Source organism: Pistacia vera, unplaced genomic scaffold, assembly GCF_008641045.1.
Source record: "Pistacia vera cultivar Batoury unplaced genomic scaffold, PisVer_v2 Contig908, whole genome shotgun sequence".
Lineage (NCBI taxonomy): Eukaryota > Viridiplantae > Streptophyta > Magnoliopsida > Sapindales > Anacardiaceae > Pistacia > Pistacia vera.
The window spans coordinates 48,476-74,914 of record NW_022196788.1 but is presented as its reverse complement, the minus strand read 5'-3'; the positions used below and the strand labels follow the sequence as shown (position 1 = coordinate 74,914).

General features: G+C 33.3%; 4 protein-coding genes across 6 annotated transcripts; 2 read left to right on the top strand and 2 right to left on the bottom strand.

The window, feature by feature from the left end:
* Positions 1 to 7,534: 7,534 nt before the first annotated feature.
* Positions 7,535 to 14,970, bottom strand: LOC116119851 (poly [ADP-ribose] polymerase 2). Of its 3 annotated transcripts, none has more exons than XM_031405785.1 (18): positions 14,707 to 14,970; positions 14,369 to 14,627; positions 14,172 to 14,293; positions 13,928 to 14,009; positions 13,409 to 13,647; positions 13,052 to 13,178; positions 12,791 to 12,846; positions 11,929 to 12,002; positions 11,666 to 11,712; positions 11,479 to 11,528; positions 11,137 to 11,199; positions 9,526 to 9,606; positions 9,271 to 9,381; positions 9,043 to 9,118; positions 8,777 to 8,919; positions 8,411 to 8,484; positions 7,877 to 7,982; positions 7,535 to 7,784 (listed from the first exon to the last, which is right to left on the bottom strand). In XM_031405785.1, exons 1-18 carry the CDS (start codon positions 14,788 to 14,790, stop codon positions 7,698 to 7,700), a joined length of 1,881 nt encoding a protein of 626 aa, XP_031261645.1. In that variant the 5' UTR covers positions 14,791 to 14,970; the 3' UTR covers positions 7,535 to 7,697. The 3 variants fall into 3 exon arrangements, with proteins under 3 accessions (XP_031261645.1, XP_031261647.1, XP_031261646.1); XM_031405787.1 differs by lacking the exon at positions 11,137 to 11,199 and adding an exon at positions 10,066 to 10,128; XM_031405786.1 differs by lacking the exons at positions 13,052 to 13,178; positions 13,409 to 13,647.
* Positions 14,971 to 18,156: 3,186 nt separating this feature from the next.
* Positions 18,157 to 21,448, top strand: LOC116119836 (poly [ADP-ribose] polymerase 2-like). Its single transcript, XM_031405761.1, has 12 exons — positions 18,157 to 18,300; positions 18,374 to 18,626; positions 18,694 to 18,803; positions 18,847 to 19,003; positions 19,197 to 19,237; positions 19,742 to 19,822; positions 19,911 to 20,009; positions 20,129 to 20,204; positions 20,287 to 20,429; positions 20,554 to 20,627; positions 21,034 to 21,139; positions 21,283 to 21,448. Exons 1-12 carry the CDS (start codon positions 18,217 to 18,219, stop codon positions 21,379 to 21,381), a joined length of 1,323 nt encoding a protein of 440 aa, XP_031261621.1. The 5' UTR covers positions 18,157 to 18,216; the 3' UTR covers positions 21,382 to 21,448.
* Positions 21,449 to 21,987: 539 nt separating this feature from the next.
* LOC116119852 (mediator of RNA polymerase II transcription subunit 28-like) lies at positions 21,988 to 23,854 on the top strand. Its single transcript, XM_031405788.1, has 4 exons — positions 21,988 to 22,048; positions 22,138 to 22,312; positions 23,439 to 23,551; positions 23,639 to 23,854. Exons 2-4 carry the CDS (start codon positions 22,150 to 22,152, stop codon positions 23,771 to 23,773), a joined length of 411 nt encoding a protein of 136 aa, XP_031261648.1. The 5' UTR covers positions 21,988 to 22,048; positions 22,138 to 22,149; the 3' UTR covers positions 23,774 to 23,854.
* A 400-nt stretch (positions 23,855 to 24,254) lies between these two features.
* LOC116119862 (U1 small nuclear ribonucleoprotein A-like) lies at positions 24,255 to 25,463 on the bottom strand. Its single transcript, XM_031405797.1, has 2 exons — positions 25,354 to 25,463; positions 24,255 to 24,845 (listed from the first exon to the last, which is right to left on the bottom strand). Exons 1-2 carry the CDS (start codon positions 25,399 to 25,401, stop codon positions 24,555 to 24,557), a joined length of 339 nt encoding a protein of 112 aa, XP_031261657.1. The 5' UTR covers positions 25,402 to 25,463; the 3' UTR covers positions 24,255 to 24,554.
* Between the last annotated feature and the right edge of the window lie 976 nt (positions 25,464 to 26,439).

Below are 26,439 nucleotides of genomic sequence, written 5' to 3'. Positions count from 1 at the left end.
ATTCCATTAGAATATAATAAGAAAAAAAAGGGACAAATCATCACATTGCATTAAACCCAAAGGTCTTTTCATGCAAATCTTCACCACTTCAAATACTTCTCCAGCAAAATACAAAAAACAGAAAAATTATTTCAACCATCAACTTTGATGCCAACTTCACTTTTCACCCATAACTTAGCGTTCAACCAAAAATATATTCCAACGTAAGAAAGTAATGGACATCAAAGTGAATCACAATCAATGTCTAGAATGGTTCAAATCTTTATGATCTTTAGAACAAATAAAAAACTTAACTATCCCAAAAAAATATTGAAAGAGCCGAGGGTAGATACATTCCACTCATAAATCACAACTAACCAACAAAATAGGGCTTAAAAGCTTCAATGCCTATAAAAAAAGCAAGCTGAGAGTAAATTATGTGAACCTATCTCTACTTTATCTATGGAATTCTCATGAACCAAGAGGGGACATTAATTACAAAAGCACCTTCTAGAATCGAATACTCACTTTACAGTAAACTAGCAAACTTGCCAAGACGCAAACCAATGTTTTATGGACCCAAATCCCAAAAAACAAGCTAAAGTGAATTGAGTATATTTTAATGCCACAAGCATAGACCATAAAATTACATGATTCATATTGATGCCACAACTCTTTTTTTCCAGGCATTTCTCAAGACGAAATAGCAAGTTCTCACATTTGGTTAACTATATTTTGAGCTCCAAAACAACTCACTTGTTTGGCATCAAATAAAACATCTTTTAAGAAAATCAAAATAAAATACAATATAAAAGTGTGAAATTAAGAAACATTTCAAGTTCAAAAAAACAATATCTTTCATTTGGAATAATTTCACAAACCGAAGAATGTAAAAAGAAAACAAAAAAGAACAAATCCTCACATTGAATTAAACCGAAAGGTCTTTTCATACCAATCTTCACCATTTCAAATACTTCCAACAAAATAAAAATAAAAAAACAGAAAAACCATTTCAATCATCAACTTTGCTATCAACTTTACTTTTCACCCCCAGCTTAGCGTTTAACCAAAAATATATTTCCATGTAAGAAAATAATAGGCATCAAAGTGAAGCACAACCAATGTCTAAAATGGTTCAAATTGTTGTGATCTTTAGAAAAAATAAAAAATGTAACCACCCCAAGAAAAATATTGAAAGAGTTGAGGGTAGATACATTCAACTCATAAATCACCACTAACCAACAAAACAGGGCTTAAAAGCATCAACGTTTATAGATAAGCAAGCCGAGATTAAATTATATGAACTCATCTCTACTTTTCCATAGAATTCTCATGAATTAAGAGGGGACATTAATTACAAAAGCACCTTATAGAATCGAATACTCACTTTGCAATAAACTAATAAACTAGCAAACTTGCCAAGACACAAACCAATGGTTTATGGACCCAAATCCACAAAAACAAGCTGAGGTGAAATGAGTATATTTTGATGTCACAAACAATAGACTGTCAAATATACACGATTCATATTAATGTCATAGCTCTTTTTTTCCTAGCATTTCTCAAGGCTAAATACCAAACATAGCAAGTTCTCACATCTAGTTAACTATATTTTGAGCTTCAAAACAACTCATTTGCTTGGCATCAAATAAAGCATCTTTCAAGAAAATAAAAATAAAAAAACAATATAAAAGTATGAAATTAAGACACATTTCAAGTTCCAAAAAACAATATATTTCACTTGAAATAAATTCACAAACCAAAGAATATAAGAAGAAAACAAAAAAGGGACAAATCTTCACATTGAATTAAACCGAAAGGTCCTTTCATACAAATCTTCACCATTTCAAATACTTCTCCGGCAAAATTCAAAAAACAGAAAACCAATTTCAATCATCAGCTTTGCTGCCAACTTTACTTTTCACCCACAGCTTAGCGTTCAACCAAAAATATATTTCCACGTAAGAAAGTAATAAGCATCAGAGTGAATCACAATCAATGTCTAAAATAGTACAATCGTTGTGATCTTTAGAACAAATCAAAAACTTAACCATCCCAAGAAAAATATTGAAATAGCCAAGGGTAGATACATTCCACTCATAAATCACCACTGACCAACAAAACAGGGCTTAAAAGCATCAACGTTTGTAAAAAGAAAGCCGAGAGTAAATTATATGAACCCATCTCTACTTTTCCGTAAAATTCTCATGAACTAAGGGGGGACATTAATTACAAAAGCACCATATAGAATCGAATACTCACTTTGCAATAAACTAGCAAACTCGCCAAGACACAAACCAATGGTTTATGGACCCAAATCCCAAAAACAAGCTAAGGTTAAATGAGTATATTTTGATGCCACAAGTAATAGACCAGCAAATATACATGATTCAAATTGATGCCACACCTCGTTTTTTTACCGAGCATTTCTCAAGGCAAAATAACAAGTTCTTACATCTAGTTGAACTACATTTTGAGCTCCAAACAACTCATTTCCTTGGCATCAAATAAAGTCTCTTTGAAGAAAATAAAAATAAAAAAAGGTATAAAAGTGTGAAATTTAGAAACATTTCATGTTCCAAAAAACAATTTCTTTCATTTGGAATAATTTCACAAACCAAAGCATATAATAAGAAAAAAAAAAAGGGACAAATCTTCACATTGCATTAAACCCAAAGGTCTTTTCATGCAAATCTTCACCAGTTCAAATACTTCTCCAACAAAATACAAAAAACAGAAAAATCATTTCAACCATCAACTTTGATGCCAACTTTCCTTTTCACCCACAACTTAGCGTTCAACCAAAAATATATTTCCACGTAACAAAGTAATAGACATCAAAGTGAATCACAATCAATGTCTAAAATGGTTCAAATCGTTATAATCTTTAGAACAAATAAAAAACTTAACTATCCCAAAAAAATATTGAAAAAGCTGAGGGTAGATACATTCCACTCATAAATCACCACTAACCAACAAAACGGGGCTTAAAAGCATCAACGTTTATAGATAAGCAAGCCGAGAGTGAATTATATGAATCCATCTCTACTTTTCCATAGAATTCTCATGAATTAAGAGATGAAATTAATTACAAAAGCACCTTATAGAATCGAATACTCACTTTGCAATAAACTAGCAAACTTGCCAAGACACAAACCAATGGTTTATGGACCCAAATCCAAAAATACAAGCTAAGGTGAAATGAGTATGTTTTGATGTCACAAACAATAGACCGCCAAATATACATGATTCATATTGATGCCATAGCTCTTTTTTTTTTCCTTGCATTCCTCAAGGCTAAAAAGCAAACATAGCAAGTTCTCACATCTAGTTAACTATATTTTGAGCTTCAAAACAACTCATTTGACTGGCATCAAAATCAAATAAAGCATCTTCAAGAAATAAAATAAAAAACAGATAAAGTATGAAATTAAGAAACATTTCAAGTTCCAAAAAAACAATATCTCATTGGGAATAAATTCACAAATCAAAGAAATAATAAGAAAAAAAAACAAAAAGAGACAAATCTTCACATGAATTAAACGAAAGGTCCTTTCATACCAATCTTCACCATTTCAAATACTTCTCCGGAAAAATTCAAAAAACAGAAAAACAATCATATCATTCATCAACTTGTGCCAACTTTACTTTTCACTCACAGCTTAGCTTCAACCAAAAATATATTTCCACGTAAGAAAGTAATAAGCATCAGAGTGAATCACAATCAATGTCTAAAATAGTTCAAAAGTTGTGATCTTTAGAACAAATCAAAAACTTAACCATCCCAAGAAAAATATTGAAAAAACGCGAGGGTAGTACATTCCACTCATAATCACTACTGACCAACAAAACAGGGCTTAAAAGCATCAACGTTTGTAAAAAGAAAGCCGAGAGTAAATTATATGAACCCATTCTACTTTCCGTAAAATTCTCATGAACTAAGGGGGACATTAATTACAAAAGCACCATATAGAATCGAATACTCACCTTTGCAATAAACTAGCAAACTCGCCAAGACACAAACCAATGGTTTAGGACCCAAATCCCAAAAACAAGTAGGTTAAATGAGTATATTTTGATGCCACAAGTAATAGACCAGCAAATACATGATTCAATTGATGCCACACCTCGTTTTTTACGAGCATTTCTCAAGGCAAAATAACAAGTTCTACATCTAGTTGAACCATTTGAGACTCCAAACAACTCATTTCCTTGGCATCAAATAAGTCTCTTTGAAGAAAATAAAAATAAAAAAAGGTATAAAATGAATTAGAAACATCATGTTCCAAAAAACAATTTCTTTCATTTGGAATAATTTCACAAACCAAGCATATAATAAGAAAAAAAAAGGGACAAATCTTCACTTGCATTAAACCCAAAGGTCTTTTCATGCAAATCTCACCACTTCAAACTTCTCCAACAAAATACAAAAAACAGAAAAATCATTTCAACCATCAACTTTGATGCCAACTTCCTTTTCAACAACTTAGTGTTCAACCAAAAATATATTTCCACATAACAAAGTAATAGACATCAAAGTGAATCACAATCAATGTCTAAAATGTTCAAATCATTATGATCTTTAGAACAAAATAAAAACTTAACTATCAAAAAAAATATTGAAAAAGGAGGGTAGATACATTCCACCTAAATCACCACTGACCAACCAAAACACGGCTTTTCTCTCCACCGCCCCTTTAAATAGCAACAAGTTTATAGTAGCAATAACAAAGATGAGAGAAATTATATGAACCCATCATTACTTTTCCATAGAATTCTCATGAATTAAGAGGGGACATTAATTACAAAAGCACCTTACAAAATCGAATACTCACTTTGCAATAAACTAGCAAACTTGCCACAACACAAACCAATGGTTTATGGACCCAAATCCAAAAAAACAAGCTGAGGTGAAACGAGTATGTTTTGATGTCACAAACAATAGACCGCCAAATATACATGCATTTCTCAAGGCTAAATAGCAAACATAGCAAGTTCTCACATCTAGTTAACTATATTTTGAGCTTCAAAACAACTCATTTGCTTGGCATCAAATAAAGCATCTTTCAAGAAAATAAAAATAAAAAACAGTATAAAAGTATGAAATTAAGAAACATTTCAAGTTCCAAAAAACAATATCTTTCATTTGGAATAAATTCACAAACCAAAGAATATAATAAGAAAACAAAAAAGGGACAAATCTTCACATTGAATTAAACCGAAAGGCCTTTTCATACCAATCTTCACCATTTCAAATACTTCTCCGACAAAATTCAAAAAACAGATAAACAATTTCAATCATCAACTTTGCTACCAACTTTACTTTTCACCCACAGCTTAGCGTTCAACCAAAAATATATTTCCACATAAGAAAGTAATAAGCATCAGAGTGAATCACAATCATTGTCTAAAATGGTTCAAATCGTTGTGATCTTTAGAACAAATCAAAAACTTAACCATCCCAAAAAAAAATATTGAAACAGCCGAGGGTAGATACATTCCACTCATAAATCACCACTAGTCAACAAAACAGGGCTTAAAAGCATCAACGTTTGTAAAAAGTAAATTATATGAACCAATCTCTACTTTTCCGTAAAAATCTCATGAACTAAAGAGGGGACATTAATTACAAAAGCACCTTATAAAATCGAATGCTCACTTTGCAAAACTAGCAAACTTGCCAAGACACAAACCAATGGTTTATGGACCCAAATCCAAAAAACAAGCTGAGGTGAAATGAGTATATTTTGATGCCACAAGTAAAAGACCAGCAAATATACATGATTCATATTGATGCCACACCTAGTTTTTTTTTTAGCATTTCTCAAGGAAAAATAGCAAACATAGCAAGTTCTCACATCTGGTTGAACTATATTTTGAGCTCCAAAACAACTCATTTGCTTGGCATCAAATAAAGCATCTTTCAAGAAAATAAAAATAAAAAATGGTATAAAAGTATGAAATTAAGAAACATTTCAATTTCTAAAATACAATATTTTTCATTTGGAATAATTTCACAAACCAGAGAATATAATAAGAAAACAAAAAAGGGACAAATCTTCACATTGCAATAAACCCATTTGTCTTTTCATACCAGTCTTCACCATTTTAAATACTTCTCCAGCAAAATACAAAAAACAAAAAAACCATTTCAATTTGGGAAAATTGAAGCACAAAATTCAGAAAGATTAACACCCTAGCACATTAAGATCCAAATTAAATTGCAAGAATAAACCCTAATTTTACAAGTAGAAACAATTAAAGTATGAAATGTTATAACCCAATAAAACGTATTCATTAGAAGAACTATCACATAAGAGTAAAATAATCAAAAACCTTTTGTACCATTACGGTAACAAATTACTTTTTTCTTTTCAAAAAAAAAATTAAAAGCAAAAAAAATCAAAAAGATAGAAACCCTAACAAATTGAAACCACGTTGAATTATAAGAATCAACCCTAACTTTACCGAAGATATAATTAAAGCATTAAACAGTGATAACCCTAAAATAAACGTAAAGAGCGTTCTGCAATAAGTGAAGATCATATAAAAGAGTATAAAGAAGAAAAGAAAACAGAAGTTTCACTTTGGTGCCATTACGATTTCAAATTCTTTTCTTTTCAGAAAATCTCAAAACGCATATCAAAACAGATTGAAACCAAGATTAAATTGCAAGAATAAACCCTAACAATCTGAAACCAAGATTGAATTGCAAGAATAAACACTAACCTTACCAAAGATACAAACAACGAATTGAAAATGATAACAATTCCTCCTTATCAATGCAAAGTTAGGCAGATTTATATTGCGATAGCGCGGGGTTGGAAAGTCAGGCAGATTTAATTGGGATAGCGGTTGGAAAGCCGGGCAGATTTATGAAACGCGCTTTTATAACGTTATAAAATTTGATGTGTTTGTTACGCCTTTTTGAAACGTTTTTCTAGTTTACGCGTTTTAATTGATTTTAAATTAGAGAAATTCTAGGCCTCCTTAATGTTAATTTTGTATTTTGGTTTTGGTAAATTAATGTCATGCTTGATATAAACAATTAATTCAAATAATATTTTTTTTAAATATATGTGTAAGCAAAAGAGTGTAATTTAGTTTGCTCACGTATATAAAATGACTAATTCTTAAAATTTTATCTGCATAAATACAATCAACTTAATATAACTAACTTATCTATATACTATATATTATATATATGCCTTTGTTTATAATTCTTCAATTTTTAAAGACTATTTTAACTGGATTATATTAAATCATCATATAATTGTTTGATTTACTGAGCTCCTCCTTGATGTTAATCTTGTTTATTTTGTTTTAGTGAATTTACCAAAATTAAAGGTTTTTTAACTTCCTGTTTTATAATTCTCCAATTCTTGGAGACTTTATATTTATTGCATCTCACTTAATTATTTTTGCCAATATATAACAAAAAATATATACAAGTACAACATAAAAATTAAAATCAATTAACTCTAAATTTTTTATTAGTGTAATATAATATTTGCAACTTCATATGACCAAGCAATACCCACGCCCCTCACACAAATTTACATGATTCAAATTATTGAAAAGAAGAAAAAAAAAAAATTTAGTGCACATTATTATAAAGCAAAATTAAGTCTCAATAAATATTTGCTATACATACTTTTTAATAAGCCATATGGATAGAAAGCATAATCTCTTCCACAACGGAAAAAGGAAAATCAACTTTAATATTTGAAATTCACTTGAACCACGTAGCGCATCCTAATCTGATCCACATTGTACACAATATATTCATTGTAAAATAACTGACCCTGCAACAATAAAAATAAAACATCACATTTAATGCTCAACTGAGAATTTATAATTCATAGAAACAAATATTATTAATACTTGTGTGCTGCACCTTGGAGCTCAGTTGCTCTTTCGGCTTTCCTAGCGGCACAACAATACCATCCTTAAGTGCCTGAGCTTCTGATGGATCTGGTGCAGTTTGACCAACTCCTTTTGTGCTGTGCACATTACATTCAAAATTCAAATCATGTTAATTTCACCCATTTCTATAATAATAGCTCTTGGCATTCAAACAAGACTGCATATTTATTGTTTCTGTCTTTCCAAAGAGAGTCCAGATTCAAAATTCACATGGAAATTGCATCAGCAATATGTGGTTGATGATGGTTATTTTTATTTAATGGGCAATGTTAAATTTAAACATTTGGAATGTATGCATCCAGATTTACAAATTCATTGAAGATAGGTCACCAATTCTTCTGAAGTCTACAACTTAAAAAGAAGTTTCACAATTTACGCAAAACCAGCAAACACTGAGGTTACCTTCCAAGTGTCAAATACTCCATTAACAAATTCTACTTTGTTGAAGCAACTCAAATAAGCTTGATACCTGCCTATATTCAATCAATAAAATAGGGAAACACACCTTAGCTTTCCCTCTGGTAACTTATCAGCATCATAATTTGCATGTAGAAGCTCTGCCATGTCACCAAGTGCAACCTGTACAGTTCAACAATTTCATAAGGAAATTCAACTATAACCAACACATGGCTGTCAAAATATTGTTGACAAGTTTTTCACTTCCTCAACACTTAAATCTAGGCATTGAAGTAGATCAAGATCAATGTTTAAGGAAGTTCAAATTGTTGTGCAATGAGAGCTGTCTGCTTCTCATCTCTACTCTACATCTACCCATTAGTGACATGTAACACATTACATTTCGTCTAAGTGGCCATGTTATATTCTCCATTAAAAAATAATCGGTCAACATTTCTACAAGACAAAAACACACCTCACATAAAAGCAGTACACCAGCAGTAGCAGCACGAGAAGCATAACAGTAATTTGCACTTTTGGAGAACATATCAGCAAAGTAAACCCCCTTTCCAAACATGTAGCCTGTCACAGGTGCTTCAGGTGGAGCAATACGCAGACCTGGCAATATTATATGATACAAGTTGCATTCAGATATTTTGTAGATATCAAGGAACAAACAGACATGCACATGTTAGTATATTGGAAAAATAACCGCAACAACAGCTGCCAACAAGTAACGACCTTGGGATAAAATGCCAGTCCAATTTGTGAGCCGAGAACCATGCCATAAGAGCATCCTATTCTTTGAGTGAGAGAACTGTTAACAAGAATTAAAGCAGCTAAATGATACTATGCGTATAATGCCTACTGTAAAACTTCTGAAAGCTTTGTATAATCATGTAATCATCTGCATAACTGAAATATTTCACATGTCAGTGACACTTCATAGCTATACAGAAGAACTCTCACCATTTTGAAGCGTTCAACTTCACCCTCTCTTACTACCTTGAATATTTGAACAATGTCGACAGTGTAAGAGGAATGTGTTTTTGCATGAGTGTTAAGCATATACTTTGCAATCTGACCATAGTTGAAATAGAATAGGTATCAAATTTAAGATGAAAAGATTTCCAAGTAACATCAAATGGTAGCCAAACCCTCTACGCCCCAGCCCCCACCCATACCCTAATTAAACAGAAGTTGAATTTTAGTATTCAAACTTACTATAGAATATTCCTCAGAATCTGCTTCAACTGGCATTAACTGACAATGAAGGCGCTGGTAATGAGAATACAGGGGATCTTCCTATAATTACAGGAACTTAAATTAGAATAATTGAGAATCCAGCAGAAGCAACTGAAGTATATTTGCCAGATGCAAGTGCTGCCATGACATTAACACCAATTAAAAAATAAAACAAAGAAGAATTTTTTATCCCAAAAGTGGTTTAAGATATGCCCACAGAGAACATAGAGGTCAATAGAACAGTTTTTTTCTCCTCTAGTAAGAGTCCTTTTTTCAAGCTCTTCTGCTTTTACTTTTATATTCTGAGGCAGTCCCTAAGTTTACTAGACAGCTTTTTCACCTTCTGTGCAATTGTTTCTTTAAGAGAGAGAGAGAGAGAGAAGAAGAAGAAGGGTTATACTATAAAGGATGTGTTGGCCTATGCAGTCATTACTTAGATTGGCACATTGAACTTGCATGAATGAAATCAAAATCAAATAGGACAGAAGATACTAACGAAGAAGAGAATATAAGCAATACCTGAGTACATTTGTCATCCTCCAACAACTTCGTTGCAATTTCAATTTCACCCAGGGCTTCAACCTTCAATTACAAACAAGGAGCTAACAAATGACTCTTCCAGATTAAAGAAACCAAAATAAAGTTCCCTATTTAAAGAATATTAAGTGATGGGCAGCAAGAGTCAGTTCTGTATTAAGACAATACTTCAAAAATAATACAGTTTAAAGATGTACAAACTAAAGTTGTTACAAGAAAAACTAAAGCCCAAGCATAGCCTCAGAAACCACCTTTCTCTGTAAGGTTTTGAAAGCAAGAAAACCAGTTCTGTTAAAAAAAAAAAAATAAAAAAAAAATAATCACCATTTGCAATTTCAGTTTCAATTTCTGAGGAGTGTCAATGATAAAATCACCTGCCAAAATTAATATGCCTAATCAGTAATGTTCCTTCTTTCCAAATACACATAATTGTAGTATCCAAATGCTGAGTTTGTAAGGGTATCATTTCACAAGCACATCAGGTGATTTTGAGAGTGAGAAGAGGACTCACGCATTTTCTTAAATCCAAAGTCATGAGGTATAACAGTGTAGAATTCTCTGCAATAAAAGGTGATGATTAAAAACACAATTCCATTCTTACTCGAAGCTAAAAAATTGCATTTTAAACTGGCCAAAGGAAAANAACTGAAGTATATTTGCCAGATGCAAGTGCTGCCATGACATTAACACCAATTAAAAAATAAAACAAAGAAGAATTTTTTATCCCAAAAGTGGTTTAAGATATGCCCACAGAGAACGTAGAGGTCAATAGAACAGTTTTTTTCTCCTCTAGTAAGAGTCCTTTTTTCAAGCTCTTCTGCTTTTACTTTTATATTCTGAGGCAGTCCCTAAGTTTACTAGACAGCTTTTTCACCTTCTGTGCAATTGTTTCTTTAAGAGAGAGAGAGAGAGAGAAGAAGAAGAAGGGTTATACTATAAAGGATGTGTTGGCCTATGCAGTCATTACTTAGATTGGCACATTGAACTTGCATGAATGAAATCAAAATCAAATAGGACAGAAGATACTAACGAAGAAGAGAATATAAGCAATACCTGATTACATTTGTCATCCTCCAACAACTTCGTTGCAATTTCAATTTCACCCAGGGCTTCAACCTTCAATTACAAACAAGGAGCTAATAAATGGCTCTTCCAGATTAAAGAAACCAAAATAAAGTTCCCTATTTAAAGAATATTAAGTGATGGGCAGCAAGAGTCAGTTCTGTATAAAGACAATACTTTAAAAATAATACAGTTTAAAGATGTACAAACTAAAGTTGTTACAAGAAAAACTAAAGCCCAAGCATAGCCTCAGTAACCACCTTTCTCTGTAAGGTTTTGAAAGCAAGAAAACCAGTTCTGTTAAAAAAAAAAAAATAAAAAAAAAATAATCACCATTTGCAATTTCAGTTTCAATTTCTGAGGAGTGTCAATGATAAAATCACCTGCCAAAATTAATATGCCTAATCAGTAATGTTCCTTCTTTCCAAAAACACATAATTGTAGTACCCAAATGCTGAGTTTGTAAAGGTATCATTTCACAAGCATATCAGGTGATTTTGAGAGTGAGAAGAGGACTCACGCATTTTCTTAAATCCAAAGTCATGAGGTATAACAGTGTAGAATTCTCTGCAATAAAAGGTGTTGATTAAAAACACAATTCCATTCTTACTCGAAGCTAAAAAATTGCATTTTAAACTGGCCAAAGGAAAAAAAAAAAAGCATAATCAACATTATATATCATATACATAATTATATATCATATACATAGCCAGGTCTTCTCTTTTAAAAGTAATGCTCCTTTGTAAAATACCAACGATACGAGTTACACAGACAAATTCTTACCCACTTAATTGCTCTAATTCACTTCTATTTGGCTGGTGAATCACATCAGCTATCCTCTTCAAGACATCATAACCCTACATACATTCCAAGAAAATTAATTTATAAGGTATCCCTCAAAGTATTGCTGAAAGAGAGTAAACAACTATACCCTGCAGCATTTAATTGCAACCTACAATAACAAGTAATCAAATTGAGCCAATTAATTTTGATTAAATTCAGAAAAATAGGGAACTCATGTATATTGGGTTGATGTTATTAATGAATGAGTCTTAAGTCAACTTTTAATGCTAAATTGATTGTTTAGCTGACTTTTCAGTCTTTTTTCTCAAAATAATGGCAGAAAAAATAATAATAAAAAGATGAGAAAGCAGTAACAAGACATTGAAACATTAAAAACTGTAATACAAAAAAAGGTGTTTCTACATGCAACATAGCATGCTTGATCTTAGATCTTAGTAAAAAATATATAATAGCAAAAAATATGATAAGTGACACCTAAATGAGATTGACATATATCAGGAACCATGCAATCACAAAGTCATCAAGACATGATCACATATCAAGCAACAATTAGCTTGATTAAAGCTAACTTATCCAGCATTCTTAATTCTAGAAAGTTATTTTGCTAGAAATAACATCTTTCTTTTCCATGTGAAGGTTGTAAATATAAAACCTTTGGAATCAGAACAGAGAAATTTAACAAAAGCTAGATGAATCTTTAGTGGGCCATCCTTCTTGGTATAATTTCCCTCCATTTAAATTTACACTTTAAGCAAATCATAATCAGTATGTATGTTTTGTTAAAACTACATAACTGAACAGAAAATGAGGAGAGTAAACTGTTCATAAGTCAAACACTTACCTTCGCTATTGTTGATTTGCTTAGCCTGCCAAGTGGCAACTTATTCGCATTGTAACCTGAAAGCCAATACAACATGTAAAACAACTATTTTGAACACAGTAACCAAGGGAATCAAAAAGCATGTCAATAGATAGAAGAGGTTAAAAGATCAAGTAAAACAAACAATAAAATGCTTTTATAACTCAAATAAACAAATCAATATTTGTTGCTTTTAATTTATATAATCTGCTCTAAGAGAAATTAGATGATCAGCAAACTAACCTATTTCCATCATTTGCTGCTTCATCATGCTAATATTGCATATAAGAGAAATAAATTTTGCAACATGTGGCTCGAGTTTTGTTTCCCGAGGTTGAATATTTACAGCAGAGTCAGGCTTATTATTGACCTGATAACCATTATTAGAAGTTCAGATAACAGAGGAAAACGTGACTTTCAAAAGCATGTGGAAAAGCCAAGATTGAATTATAGAAAAGAAATAATGATAATTCAGAAATGCTACTCTTCCACCATGGGGTTTCCTTTTTCTTTCTCTTATCACTGAAGAAGGATCGTAATTATTTTCTAAAAATATTCCTAAGAATTTGACTATTGTGCTTTGGAGCAAAGACAACTCACAACTAATTCTTGGTTTTCCTTTTCACTATAGTCCATCTCCAACCAGGTGTAATATTTTGGGTAACATTTGAACTTCTTTCGGTCGATCCAATGGTTCTGGGTCTTGGCAAAGAACTTTTGCTCAAACTCATGAATTGCATCATCCTGCGAATTATAGGGTCCAAATAACTTATCTTGACCCTTTACGCCAACTCTACCCCATCTATTATAAACCATGTATTGTCCACCACCATCAGATTCTGCATCCACACATTTGTTTATAAGAAAAGTTAATCCAACAAAACCAAGTCAATGTCTTACATATATTGTATTAATGTGACCATAATTTTGATAGAAATTAATGTGAACATAATTAAATTAGCATAAATCCTTTTCAATTTTGTTTCCAGGATATTGCAGTAATCATTGTTATCAAACTTAACCTTCATCATATTAACACAAGTCTAACCTAATAGACCATAATATTTCTAACATATAGAAAGATGATAACACTAGAAATAGGGCTGATAGATAGATGACCTAGAAGTTGTATCGCATAAAACTTGTTATTGTTATTCCCAACATTTGTCTGATTTAACATGGCATCATAGATATCATCGCCCTGCATCATACAAACCAAATTCAAATTTAATTCTAAAAATTGGAGCAAAAATAAAAATAAAAGAAACACATAAAAAAGTTGCCATTATTAATATGCGTTTGGCACCACAATACGCCCTGCAATCAATCTACTAAAAACATCTATGGCAACTACACGACTTGCCTGTTGAAAAACATGATACTGAGTCTTTAAGTGATCTGGAAGCCACTGATCCAAGACTGCAGCACCCTTCTTGGTTGCCTTTAAAATTTTCTCCTTACTGCTATCATCTACCTCTTCTTTAACTGCCAAAACAACAGCAAAAAAGTAACAAAATGAACGGTCACAACTGCTGAACCAATTGAATCATAAATAAATACCTTGAAGAGTGTCCTTAGAGCCGTTCTCCTCCACATCTTTACAAATCCTCTCAAGAAGTTCTTTCTTGGTCCCAGTTTTGGGTAACCCTCGAAGATCAGCTTGTTCGCGTAATTGCTTAACACCCATTTGTCGAAAATCCTCAATAGCCATTATTTTCTCCGACTCATTTGACTGTTCCTCGTTGCACTCCCTTGCTCTCTTCTTGCTACCCATTGACCGCTTTTTTTCTTCTTCCATAGTTCCAACCAGTCTCTGTATCTGTAACCACTCAAGATAACTAACCATAAGTCGCAGTCTTGTAAAAGTAAGATTAACTTACGAATTGAAAGGGACTGACCAAAATGGCCTTGGTTCCCGCGGTACTGAGTCCCCGTTCGGCGAGCTTGGCTCGGAGCTGGTCTACTTTGAGATTACTCGCCATCAATTTATTTTCTGTGATTATTAATTCCAAGCACAAAAGAGCGAATGTGTTTTGAGAAGCTTTCGCTGGGAAAAAATCACGCTGCAATTTTGAAGTGGAAGGGAGAAGGGACGGTATATTATATATGCGTTCCACAAGTGAAGTGGGGAGAGGACGCAGTCCTTTCTGGGAAGGAACTTACTCAGCAAGCTTTGGCAATGAAATTGGCGCTTTTTAAAAATATTTTAAATTCAAAAAACCACGTCACGTCGATTTGATATTATAAAGAATAAGTTAATGGGCAATGGACATTTTAAACCCAATATCACAAACTTGCTCTCAAAACCCAATATATTTGTGACACCCTTAACATGTGTGAGAAATAAAAAATTATTGTGATTTGGGAGCCAACACTTTTGGTTTGCTTTTCTAAATAAAGTTTGGCTGTATCAGTTTTGGATATTTAACTTGGCTCAATGCCTTAATCAAATTATGAATTGGAAATGAGTAATACTACACATATAATATTTTATATAATATTTCTTATACAACATTATATGTCAAAATATGATTGGTTGATTTTGAATTGAAATGAAACTTTCACCCATTCATTTTTTACCACATAATATCGTATGAAAATATTGTATGTGTAGTATTATTCATTGAAAATTGATTGATTGATGGGACGGTGGAAAATCTCTATATATAATATACACCACCTTTCTCAATTGTATTTTACACACTGAATCCAGCGAAAAGAAATAAGAATCGAGTAGTTTGATAAGGACTTTTTAGTATAATATTCAAGAGCTTTTGAGTTTGAATTTCTTTTCAATTGCTAATAGGGGTAGTCACTGAAACTCTTACCTAACCGATAGTTCTAAAGTCTTGAGAGATTAATTAAAATATGCGTAAATTAATCTAGACACCTGATCATTAAACAAAAAATAAAAATAAAAAGGAACAAAGCTCTCTCTAAAGCTCCAATAATTATGCCTAATTTTATGTAAGTCTCTCTTGTTTTATATTCTCTTTAATTATATAAAAAATAATAAGAATAAGTTTTGTTATCAGATTTGTACATGGGTTGACACTTGACAGGAAAGTGAGAAACTGATACAGAATTGGAGATTTAGAAAAAATAATTCCTAGTATTTCATTAATCTAAGTCTGTAAAATACTAAAATAAGACTTGACAAATTGATTCAAATGATATTTACTAGCGGGTGCGTTTAGTTCAGGAAATATTATATTATAGGGAAATGTTGTATTACTGAAAATATAGATTATCAGAGAATCTTTAAATAAATGTGTTTGATTGGGTTGAATAAAATGATGGGTATATTATAATAATATGTTTGATTGGAAGGATAAATGAGTGGATATGTTATATAGATTACTAAATTGGCCTTCTTTTTAAATAATAATATAATAATATTTTGTTCTATTATTTTTTAAATTATTTCTTTTAACCCCCTATATTTGTAATTTTGCTAAAACACCTCAGCCATATAAAACTTTAATTTGTAGCAAAATTACCCCAAGCCACTACCGGCAGCTAGCCACCACCATCGACAGTCGCCATAATGGCGCAAGACCGGCCGGATCTGGCTGGTCGTGTACTGATAAGGCCTAATCCGACCATGGATCAAAGATCCATGGCCATAAACGGCCAGATCTAGCCGTGAATATGGTTATTTCATGGCCAAAGATGTGGTTGTGAAACAGCCACATATCTGGACATGAAAATGCCAGATCTTTGGCCGTGAAAGGGCGGCCATTTCACGGCCAGATCTATGGCGTTTCATTGCCACATCTTTGGTCGTGAAACAGCCAGATCTGGTCATTTTCGGCCATGGATCACAAATTTATGGCCAGAAACGTCTTTACCAGTACACGATCGACAAGATCCCATCGGTCTTGCCTCGATATGATGACTTTCGCCGACGGCCAGCGATGGTGGCTAGCGGCCGGCGACGGTCTTAGGTGGCTAGGGGTATTTTGTTAACTTTTAAACTTTTTTGTATCCGAGGTGTTTTAGCTATATTTTCAAATGTAAGGGGTCTAGGTAATTGTTATTTGGTAGACATATGAAGGCAAATGTGTCCGAAATGATAAAAGATTAAAGGCAAAATAGAGTCAAAATCAAGATTACCTCGGTAATCTTATATTAACACCCCTTGGGAAGATAATATGATTATCCTTAATATTACCAATAGTAAATACTATTTGCAATAAGAGATTACGTAATATTTTATTACTTGACAACTAAACGAGGGAATCTTGAAAATTAAACAAAGATTATAGGATTAATCTTATATCACCCCGAACCAAACACAATCAGAATGTAATTTTGAAATAGTAAATTAGTAGTCCCACCCAGGGTTTAGTGAAATCTCAAGTTGATACCCTTAGTTGCATTTATTATAGATTCCTTCCTTAAACTAACACCGTTATTAACTATTGGAGGTGGTAAAAAACAATGAGTTAGGTTGGTAAGTGAAAGTTTGGATTTGGTAAAGGAGGTTGTGGGGAGTCCAATGGTGGTCTCGAAAGTGATTTTGGACTTCGGAATCGATCAGAAAAAGCCAAAAAACTGTCGGCTTGGACGTTGCTAATGTAAGCCTTTTTTGCTAACATGAGCTCGTCTTCTGCCAAAGAAAGCGTCAGAACACTTTAGCGTGTTAACATGCGTTACGCTATAATAAAAAGTTGAAAATCTGTTAAAATAAATTAAACAACGCTAGTTTAAGGGTGTGATTTTGAATTAAATGCAATTAGAAATATCAACTTAAGATTTCGCTAAACCTCGAATTTGAATATGGTGTTTGCTCTTTTGAAAATATTTGAAAAGGTCTATTATATTAAAATCAGTTTTAAGAAATAGTTAACTTATATAATTTTTTTTATTCTGATTAAAAATTATATTTTTCAAAATTGATGACCTCTAAGTCATAAAAAGAAAAAATAAATGTTTATGGGCCACATATATACACATCAACAAATATGTGTTTGTGTTTGTTCACGACCAGTCAGTGTACAAACCCCGGTCAATGGTCTTAGACTCGGACCCGCGTTGCCTCGTTTTAGAATCAAGACTCACCGCGCCAAAATAAGTATCGTGCTCTACTTATTGACGTTTCCAGTAGAATTCCAAATCCGACAAATCACACAACGAAAAAAATTTAAAGGAAATATACTTGAAATTGATGTGCAATTTCCACTTCCCGTAGAAGTGGAAATTGTAACTCTTCTTGACTCTATCATGTCATGACAATAACGGCTCTCTGCGTTCCTTCTATTTGAAGCTTTCGAGAAAGAAAGTTAAAATTATAAATACCTGTTACTTGTTTTTGGCTCCCTCAGCGCTTCCCTCCATTCCAGTTCTTCAAACGGTGAAATTCAAGACACATTCTCTCATTAAGATTTCATCTCTTTGACAATCAGATGGCCGAGAAGCCTAAAGTACATGACCTTCCAGTAGAGTCATCCAAATATGGTCTAAGCACCACTGGTCCCAAATACACTCTGGTAATACGATTACTCATTGTTTTTTCTTACTAACTATGTTGAACTTATTCAGAATTAATCAATGCCTTTGCAGGATAAAAGGTTGAAATCGCATCTTAACGAAGAAAACATTTCTTCACTTGATGCGTCAGTTGGTGAGCAGAGGCAAAGAGACTCCAGATTTAATGATCCGAACGAATCCGAGAAAATCAGAGCCGTTGAGGTTCTTCAACAAATGGACAGCCTCCAACGCCAAGCAGTTCTAAAAGGAATTTCAGGAAACTGTTCAAAGAAAGAACTTCTTACGGACTCGTGGAAAAATTTAAAGAGCTGCTCTGAGTCTGAAGGTATCGGATGTTTATTCAATTCAGTGTTAGAATTTACCGATAGATTGAATCGAATTTCGTTTATCAGACAAAGGAGAAAAAGACGTGGACATAAAGGGGAAGAAGCAAGTTATAACTAACACGGAATACAGTGAAGTATTGGATCACATAAAGGCAGAGTACCACGTTTTGGAGCATGTAAGCAAATTAATAATAAGTCATGTTTTTGTTTAATCAACAGCATGGTCCTGTCCTAATAATTTATTCTAAGTATCAGGTTCAGGATATGCCTAATTCTGTGACGAAGATTCAGTTGTCAAAACTTGATCCTCGAATTGCAAATTTTATGTCTCTTATTCGCAATAACAACATGATGAAGCAACAAATCATGGGCTTCGGTCAGTAAATTTTCTACAGAATATTAGGAATTTCTTTCAGAAGTCGACAAAAATTAGTTGCTGACTACTAAAAAATAAGCATATCTACTTAGACCGTCCTATTTATAAGCTGTTGACCCAATCTTTTTGATACAGATGTTGTCCATTACTTCAGTAATTTTGATTGTTTGATATATTCTTTTGTGCAAACTAGGGTACAATGCAACATCATTGATGAAGGATATATATGCAAAGGTTGGCTTTCTATTAATACTCTTCATCGCATTGTTTGTGTAGGCAACTTAGGCATGTATTTACTACTTCCCATATATGTCTTTTCATAAGTCTCTAAATAACAGATGCAAATTCCAAATTTCATTGTAAATTTTTTTGCAATCAGTTCAAATTCTGAAATCAAATATTCTTGAGCCATAACCTTTACTGGTGTCATGCTCCAATAGAACTGTTGTTTGGATGATTAATCTTTGGATGGCCATTTTAACCCAGTTTGTATTCTAGTGAAAAGTTTTAATTGCAAAAAAATTAAATAAAAATGAAGTGATTCAACTCTTTACTACTACTATATATAGTGATAGGACAAAAAGTACTTAATAGTAAAGAATGTGTTTAGACAATTTGATCTCTCTTCTTCTAGCTGGACACATAGTATGCGGCCACTGCCCATCGGCAGGTCGTTTATGAATAATAGACAAATTCCTTCTTGTTACGGTTAACTAATATACTTCATTGATTTTCCAGGAAGATCCACTGTATTCATGGTATCAATGCCTTCAATGTGAACTTGAACCAATTGAAGCTGAGTCCAAAGAATACTCCATGGTATCTCACTATCCATATGGTCTAATTAGTTTAGTCTCTTTAATTGCGTAATAAGAAGTTGAAACTAAAATTTTGTTTCTTCTTGCAGATTAAGACATATCTACAGAACACTGGCACAGAATTATCTTATAAACTTAATAATATATTTAGGGCTTCGAGGCAAGGTGAAAGTGAACGTTTTGAAAAGGTGAAAATTCATTGTCCCAACGGCTATCATTCTTTCTAATACAAGTTTTTTTCCTCCTATTCTTGCTTTTTCCATTCAAATTCTAATATTTTCAAGTTTTGTGAACTCTTCTTATGCAGTTCTCTGGCACAAAAAATAGAATGCTTTTGTGGCATGGTTCTCGACTGACAAACTGGGCTGGCATATTATCACAAGGTTATCCTATTTGAGCAAGTTTGATTGAATATCACATTACACTTAGCTCAACTAACCATAAAAGGCCATATTCTAAGAGCAGGTTTACGGATTGCTCCTCCAGAGGCACCTGTATCAGGTTGTGATTTTGGGAAGGGTGTTTATTTTTCCGATATGTTTTCCAGAAGTGTGGGTTATTGTGGGGCAAACAGCAAATCTCCAGATGCTGTGTTACTTTTGTGTGAGGTTTGTTCTTCCTGTAAAGATAGCTTTGTTTATTTTAGCCGTGTTTTATCAATGATTCTGGATTTCTTCTTCTAAAATGTTATGTCCGCGAAAGGAATTGATCTTATTCCCTTCTTTTATCCAGGTTGCACTGGGTGATATGAACGAGCTTCTGACTTTGGATTGCAACGCTGACAAGTTACCTAAGGGAAAGCTCAGGTTATTTCTTATGCTCTAAATCATTTTTGGTTTTCTTCACTGGACATAAATAAAACGCAGGTCGCTTCTATTATTTTACTTTCTGCGTTTTTTTTCTTTTTCTTTTGCTCTTGACTAAAATTTAGACGATTTGGGAAATTGGATTAAGGATCTGAGTTTCCATAGTTGTATGTCAAATCTTATTCTCTTCCTTGCATCATACTTAATTACTTATTGTGGCTGCTAAGTCAGAAAACTTTCTAATGATATACTGACAGCCGAGTTCAAATTGCAGCTAGAAGGAGAGCTCACGGTCATCTCTACTTAAAACTAATGCCGTGTTTTCCTTTTTGATAAGTTTACAACAACTAATTGCACTTTCTGTACATTTTTAAACTGTTTACCATTGGTTAATTAAATATTGCAGCACAAAAGGAGTTGGTAAAATTGCACCCGACTTATCAGAAGCACAGGTTCTGGAAGATGGTGTCATTGTTCCACTTGGATTGCCCAAAGAGCAATCTTATCCCATGGTACAACACTTTATTATTCTTTTATATCTCATTTTTCCAATTTTGAGTTTCAATTTTCTTTGGATTGTAAATGGAAATAAGTGGAAGATAATTCAAAGTGTTTAAGATATAAATTGAATACGTAATTTAAATGTTTCTTGCAGGTTGCATGCAGGCATAACGAGTACATAGTGTATAATGTAGAACAGATTCGGATGCGTTATGTTGTTCATGCTAAATTCTGCTATACTCATGAGGGATAAACTTAAAAATTTTCCAGTTTCAAGGAAGATCATGCCCAATTCGGTTTAGAAGTTTGAACTGTAAAAGTAAAACCATATTGTATACTTATGAAGTCATTTCAATCATTTTTAAATATTGCAAACGAGTTATGTCAATGTCATGTAGAATTTCTTATATCATGGACTGTCATTAATGAATATATTATTTCACATACAGTATAAGGTTCGCCTTGTGATGTTTTATGGTTCACTTCGCTGGGATTGATAGCAGATTCCATATCAATTCGTCACAAATTAAGCCCAGAAAAGATAATAGGGGTAATTTTTTTTTTATTTATTTTTCCACAAATTGAATTGTTAAACACAAAATTTTATATCACCAACGAGCGAAACCTGGTGATTCTTTACTTCTAAAACTTAGGCCCGAGGGTCAATCTACAGAACAGTTTACCTCATTGTACTGTTTGTACTTCACACAAAAAAAATAAATAAAAAAAGGTAATATGTGAAATTGAGTGAAGCAATATCGGTGTGACTTGTGGTGTCGGATCCTTGTCTTAAACCCGACCCGATCAGAAGTGAACTGCAGTATATAGCATAAAAACGCAAAAGTAACCTTGCCAGACGGCAACGACTCATAATCGAAGCGCAGCTCACTGACACTGAGTTGAAGAGAAATCGTTTGCAGGTACCTTTGTATTTCGCTCGTATAGTTAAATTTAGGTATTAACTGATTAAATGTTGATATTCTCTGGGAATTCATTTTCATAAAGATAGAAGCAACATCTGATGGCTCAACAAGCAGCGATAGATCAACAACTTGAACAAGCGGCCCAGTCTCCTCGAGAAGACATGATATCATGCGTATCAGCATTAGAAGCCGCTTTGCTTCCGTGCTTGCCCGCTAGAGAGCTCCAAGCAATCGACCGTTCTCCACATCCGTCTCATCAGAGTAATATTTCCTCTCCTTTAACCTACTACTGTTAATTCATGCACAACATCTATTCAATGCTGTTTTCCATTAATTAACCCACCACATGCTTCATTCCAATAAGCAAACGATGCTTGCTCCAAATCCTCTTGCACCCCCAAACTTTTTGTTGCTTTGACCTTGTTTGACCAAACTTTGAAAGTTTGAAATATATGATGCATATGGCTTTTTACTGACTTACTAATTAGCTTAGCTTGTAAGAACTGCTGTGGTTAATTGTGAGGGTTTAACAGAAAATTAATGAAATAGCTTTCAGGACTCAGAATTTCGGATTCATAGACAACGCCCATATCCATGTATCCTCCAGATTTCGTTTTCAAAGAATGAAAATTAATGAAAGATATTGTTCTTTATATATATACATATATATATTTTGTTAAATCTTTGAATCTCATTTTTTTTTTGTCTGTTAAACCTGGGGGTATAACCGAATCCGAAAAGGTCTTTAACATGATTTTTTTCAGCTATGGTTTATGATACCATCTTATGTACTCATGTCAAACCCAAAAGGAATAATATTAAAAGAAAAGAAAAGGCCCCAACTGTGATCTTATACATCACCACCTTTGGTTGACAGGAGTGAATTTAGTCTCAGCTGTAGATAACATTCTTATTTATCCGCTTCTCTTGCATTTCTGGTAATGGAAGTGATTATGAGAAAAGCATAATCAACAGACATTAAAGTATGCCTATAATTTAACATTACAATTACGGTGTACCATTATTATTCTGTTTCTCGTGAACCTTGAGATAGTTCGGTTCTTAGTTCTCTTTTGAATATTCTGTCAACTTTCTTGGCTTAATCTCGGGCCACTCAATGAAATTGTTGTTGTCTGAATTAATGGACAAATGTTTTACTTATCTGTTGCCGGATTTACTTTATGATGTAGGTTTTTACCATTATTAACATTATTAATGGGACAAAGTTAATTGAGTTTTTCAGTCTTTTATGGAATTACTATGTGTATCGCTCAATGAATATGAACTAATTTGAATATTACATTGAAGTGTATATTAATTGGAATGCATAATGTTTACTAATGTAAGCCATGTATAAGAGATTTTTCTTGTTTCGTAATTGTTTTAGTTGATGTGGAGAGGCACGCTAGAGATTTTATGGAGGCTGCCAAGAAGCTACAACTGTATTTTACTAGTCTGCAACGGGAGGATCAGCCGACAAAGACTGAAATACTTAGAAAGGTGACCTACAAACCACACTGCATTTGATATTGTTGATACTCAGGGATCATTGGGGACCTTGATGAAGTATTTCCCTTGTTTTAACAGGAGATTGCTATGATGGAAGAAGAATTGAAGACTAAAAACGAGATAATCAATAAACAGGAGAGACTCATTCAAGGATGGAGGAATGAGTTGAAGGACCAATTGAATAAACACAAAACTGAGTTGGAGAGGGTATAGTTAGTGATAAAGAATTTCATGCATCTCTTACTGTAGTAGAGAAACAAAAAAGGTTTGTTATTTATCATTTAGGGTGGGATCATGCATGCCTCTCATTATTGAGAGCTTGCTTGCTTCTGTCGCGATATTTACAACGACGTATGTGTGTAACCTTGTAGAAAGTATTGGTTCAATTATGTTAGACGTCACTTGGATTTCAAATTGCTATTCTACTACGGATCAAGTTATGCGATATGAAGTGTTGGTTCAATTCAATTATGTCGCACTCCTGAGGTCAACCTCGCTACTGAGTGAAATCAACCTCAACGGCTCAACCAAGAAGGTTTGGGCCAAAGGGGCTAGGGGCCAGCGGGCAGGTTCAGGACTATTGTTAAATTCAGTTCACAGCGAAAAGAATTATGACTAGCCACAAGCCAGTAATGGACTACTCATATCAGAGATAGCTGCTTATGTTCAGCACGTGTAAAAGCATAAAAACTCAATTCCATCAAACAAAATATAAATATTACCAGGCTAAATAGTTTTACAGCAATACATACACCGAACTTCATGTCGTTCAAACTACTAAGCTAATTAAACATTTTGGGAGTGAAAAAAGTGCAGAAAAATTCATGGCAGTCATAATCATACATCTAATACACTTGGGCTTCCAGGAAACTGAGAATTTAACGGGATAACTGCAGACTAGCAGGCATGACATCTAACTAGATTGATAATATTGTAGGTTAAATGCCTGCAAGGTAACAACAATTAGTAGAGGTAATCAACAGAAGCACCACTTCTACTTTTTGGCATAGGAAATCAACAAGTTCTGTTGGCCGATCTTCAAGCCTTGGAGTCCCTGCATAGCTACCGTTGCTTGCATCTCGTCTCCATATTCCACAAAGGCAATCCCTGGCTTTGCTTCCACCATCCTAACCTCCTTAAAACCAGGGAACTGGAGGAAGAACATTTGCAGTGCCATTGGAGTTGTGTCATGGGGAACATTCTGAACAAATAGTATGTTATTTGGCGGAGCTGGAGCCTCTGGAACCACAGATTTTGCACCTCCTGGATACGGTATTTGTGATAGCTGCATCATTTTGGAAAGAGATAAATGATTAGTATCATAGGAAGAACAATTAGATATAAATTTCCACAGAATCAGGGAACCAACTATACTTCTGTATGTAATGTCAGAATATTGAAAGAGAGTCATTTTTCCTAGGCTACCCTGATTGGATATCTAAGAATAATTAAGACCATGTTTTCCAGCGGTTCCAAAAAGTGGACTTAATGTAGATTAAATAAAAGTATTTTCTCTCTTTCTCCGAATTAAGCTCATTTAATTACTTTGCTTCTACATTTTAGCCTCCCTCCTTTTGTTTTTCCAATTGAAATTCAAGTATTGGTAGCTTCATAGTAAATGATCAAATTCTTGAAATGCAATAATAGTTTCAGTCTAGTGTATTGATTTGGCCATGATAAACCAATAACTATACCTTTAGCAAACAAGCACATAGATGCAAAGTCATTGAAGTCAATTAAAAACAAAATTCCACTCAAATGCATTCTGTTCCCAGGACAATCAAGACACTTACCGGAGGTGTTGCACCATAGGCACCTGCATATGCAGGATTCAGACCCATTCCAGCTTGATTAGCATCATGTTGCTCTTTTCGTTTTTTACCTGACACATAACAAATAAATAATTACATCCAAGGTCAGATGAAGGTGTATTATAAATTTGCACCAAATTTGTTCATCGAAGAACGATAAAGGAAAGACAACTATGCAGTCTTACACAAAATAAAGTGACACTTAACATATGTTGTGTTTTCCTCCTCTTCCTATCATATTAGGCAATAATTTTCATTGTCACTTGTATTCATGCCATGACCATAATTCAATTAAGATTACATAAGATAAAAATATAATTAAATTAAGAAACTACCGAAAAAAAAAAGTTCAACTTCCTATAGAAATGATCAAATAAGATGTTCATTGCTACATAAGATTCATCACAGTTGATATTTGAAGATTCAAATGGACAGCTCCACGCCAAGCATTCTAAAGGAATTTCAGGAAACTGTTCAAGAAGAAATTCACGGACTCGTGGAAAAATTTAAAGAGCTGCTCTGAGTCTGAAGGTATCGGATGTTATTCAATTCATGTTAGAATTTGCCGATAGATTGAATCGAATTTCGTTTATCAGACAAAGGAGAAAAAGACGTGGACATAAAGGGGAAGAAGCAAGTTATAACTAACACGGAATACAGTGAAGTATTGGATCACATAAAGGCAGAGTACCACGTTTTGGAGCATGTAAGCAAATTAATAATATCATGTTTTTGTTTTAATCAACAGCATGGTCCTGTCCTAATAATTTATTTAAGTATCAGGTTCAGGATATGCCTAATTCTGTGACGAAGATTCAGTTGTCAAAACTTGATCCTCGAATTGCAAATTTTATGTCTCTTATTCGCAATACAACATGATGAAGCAACAAATCATGGGCTTCGGTCAGTAAATTTTCTACAGAATATTAGGAATTTCTTTCAGAAGTGACAAAAATTAGTGCTACTAAAAAATAAGCTATCTACTTAGCCGTCCTATTTATAAGCTGTTGACCCAATCTTTTTGATACAGATGTTGTCTATTACTTCAGTAATTTTGATTGTTTGATA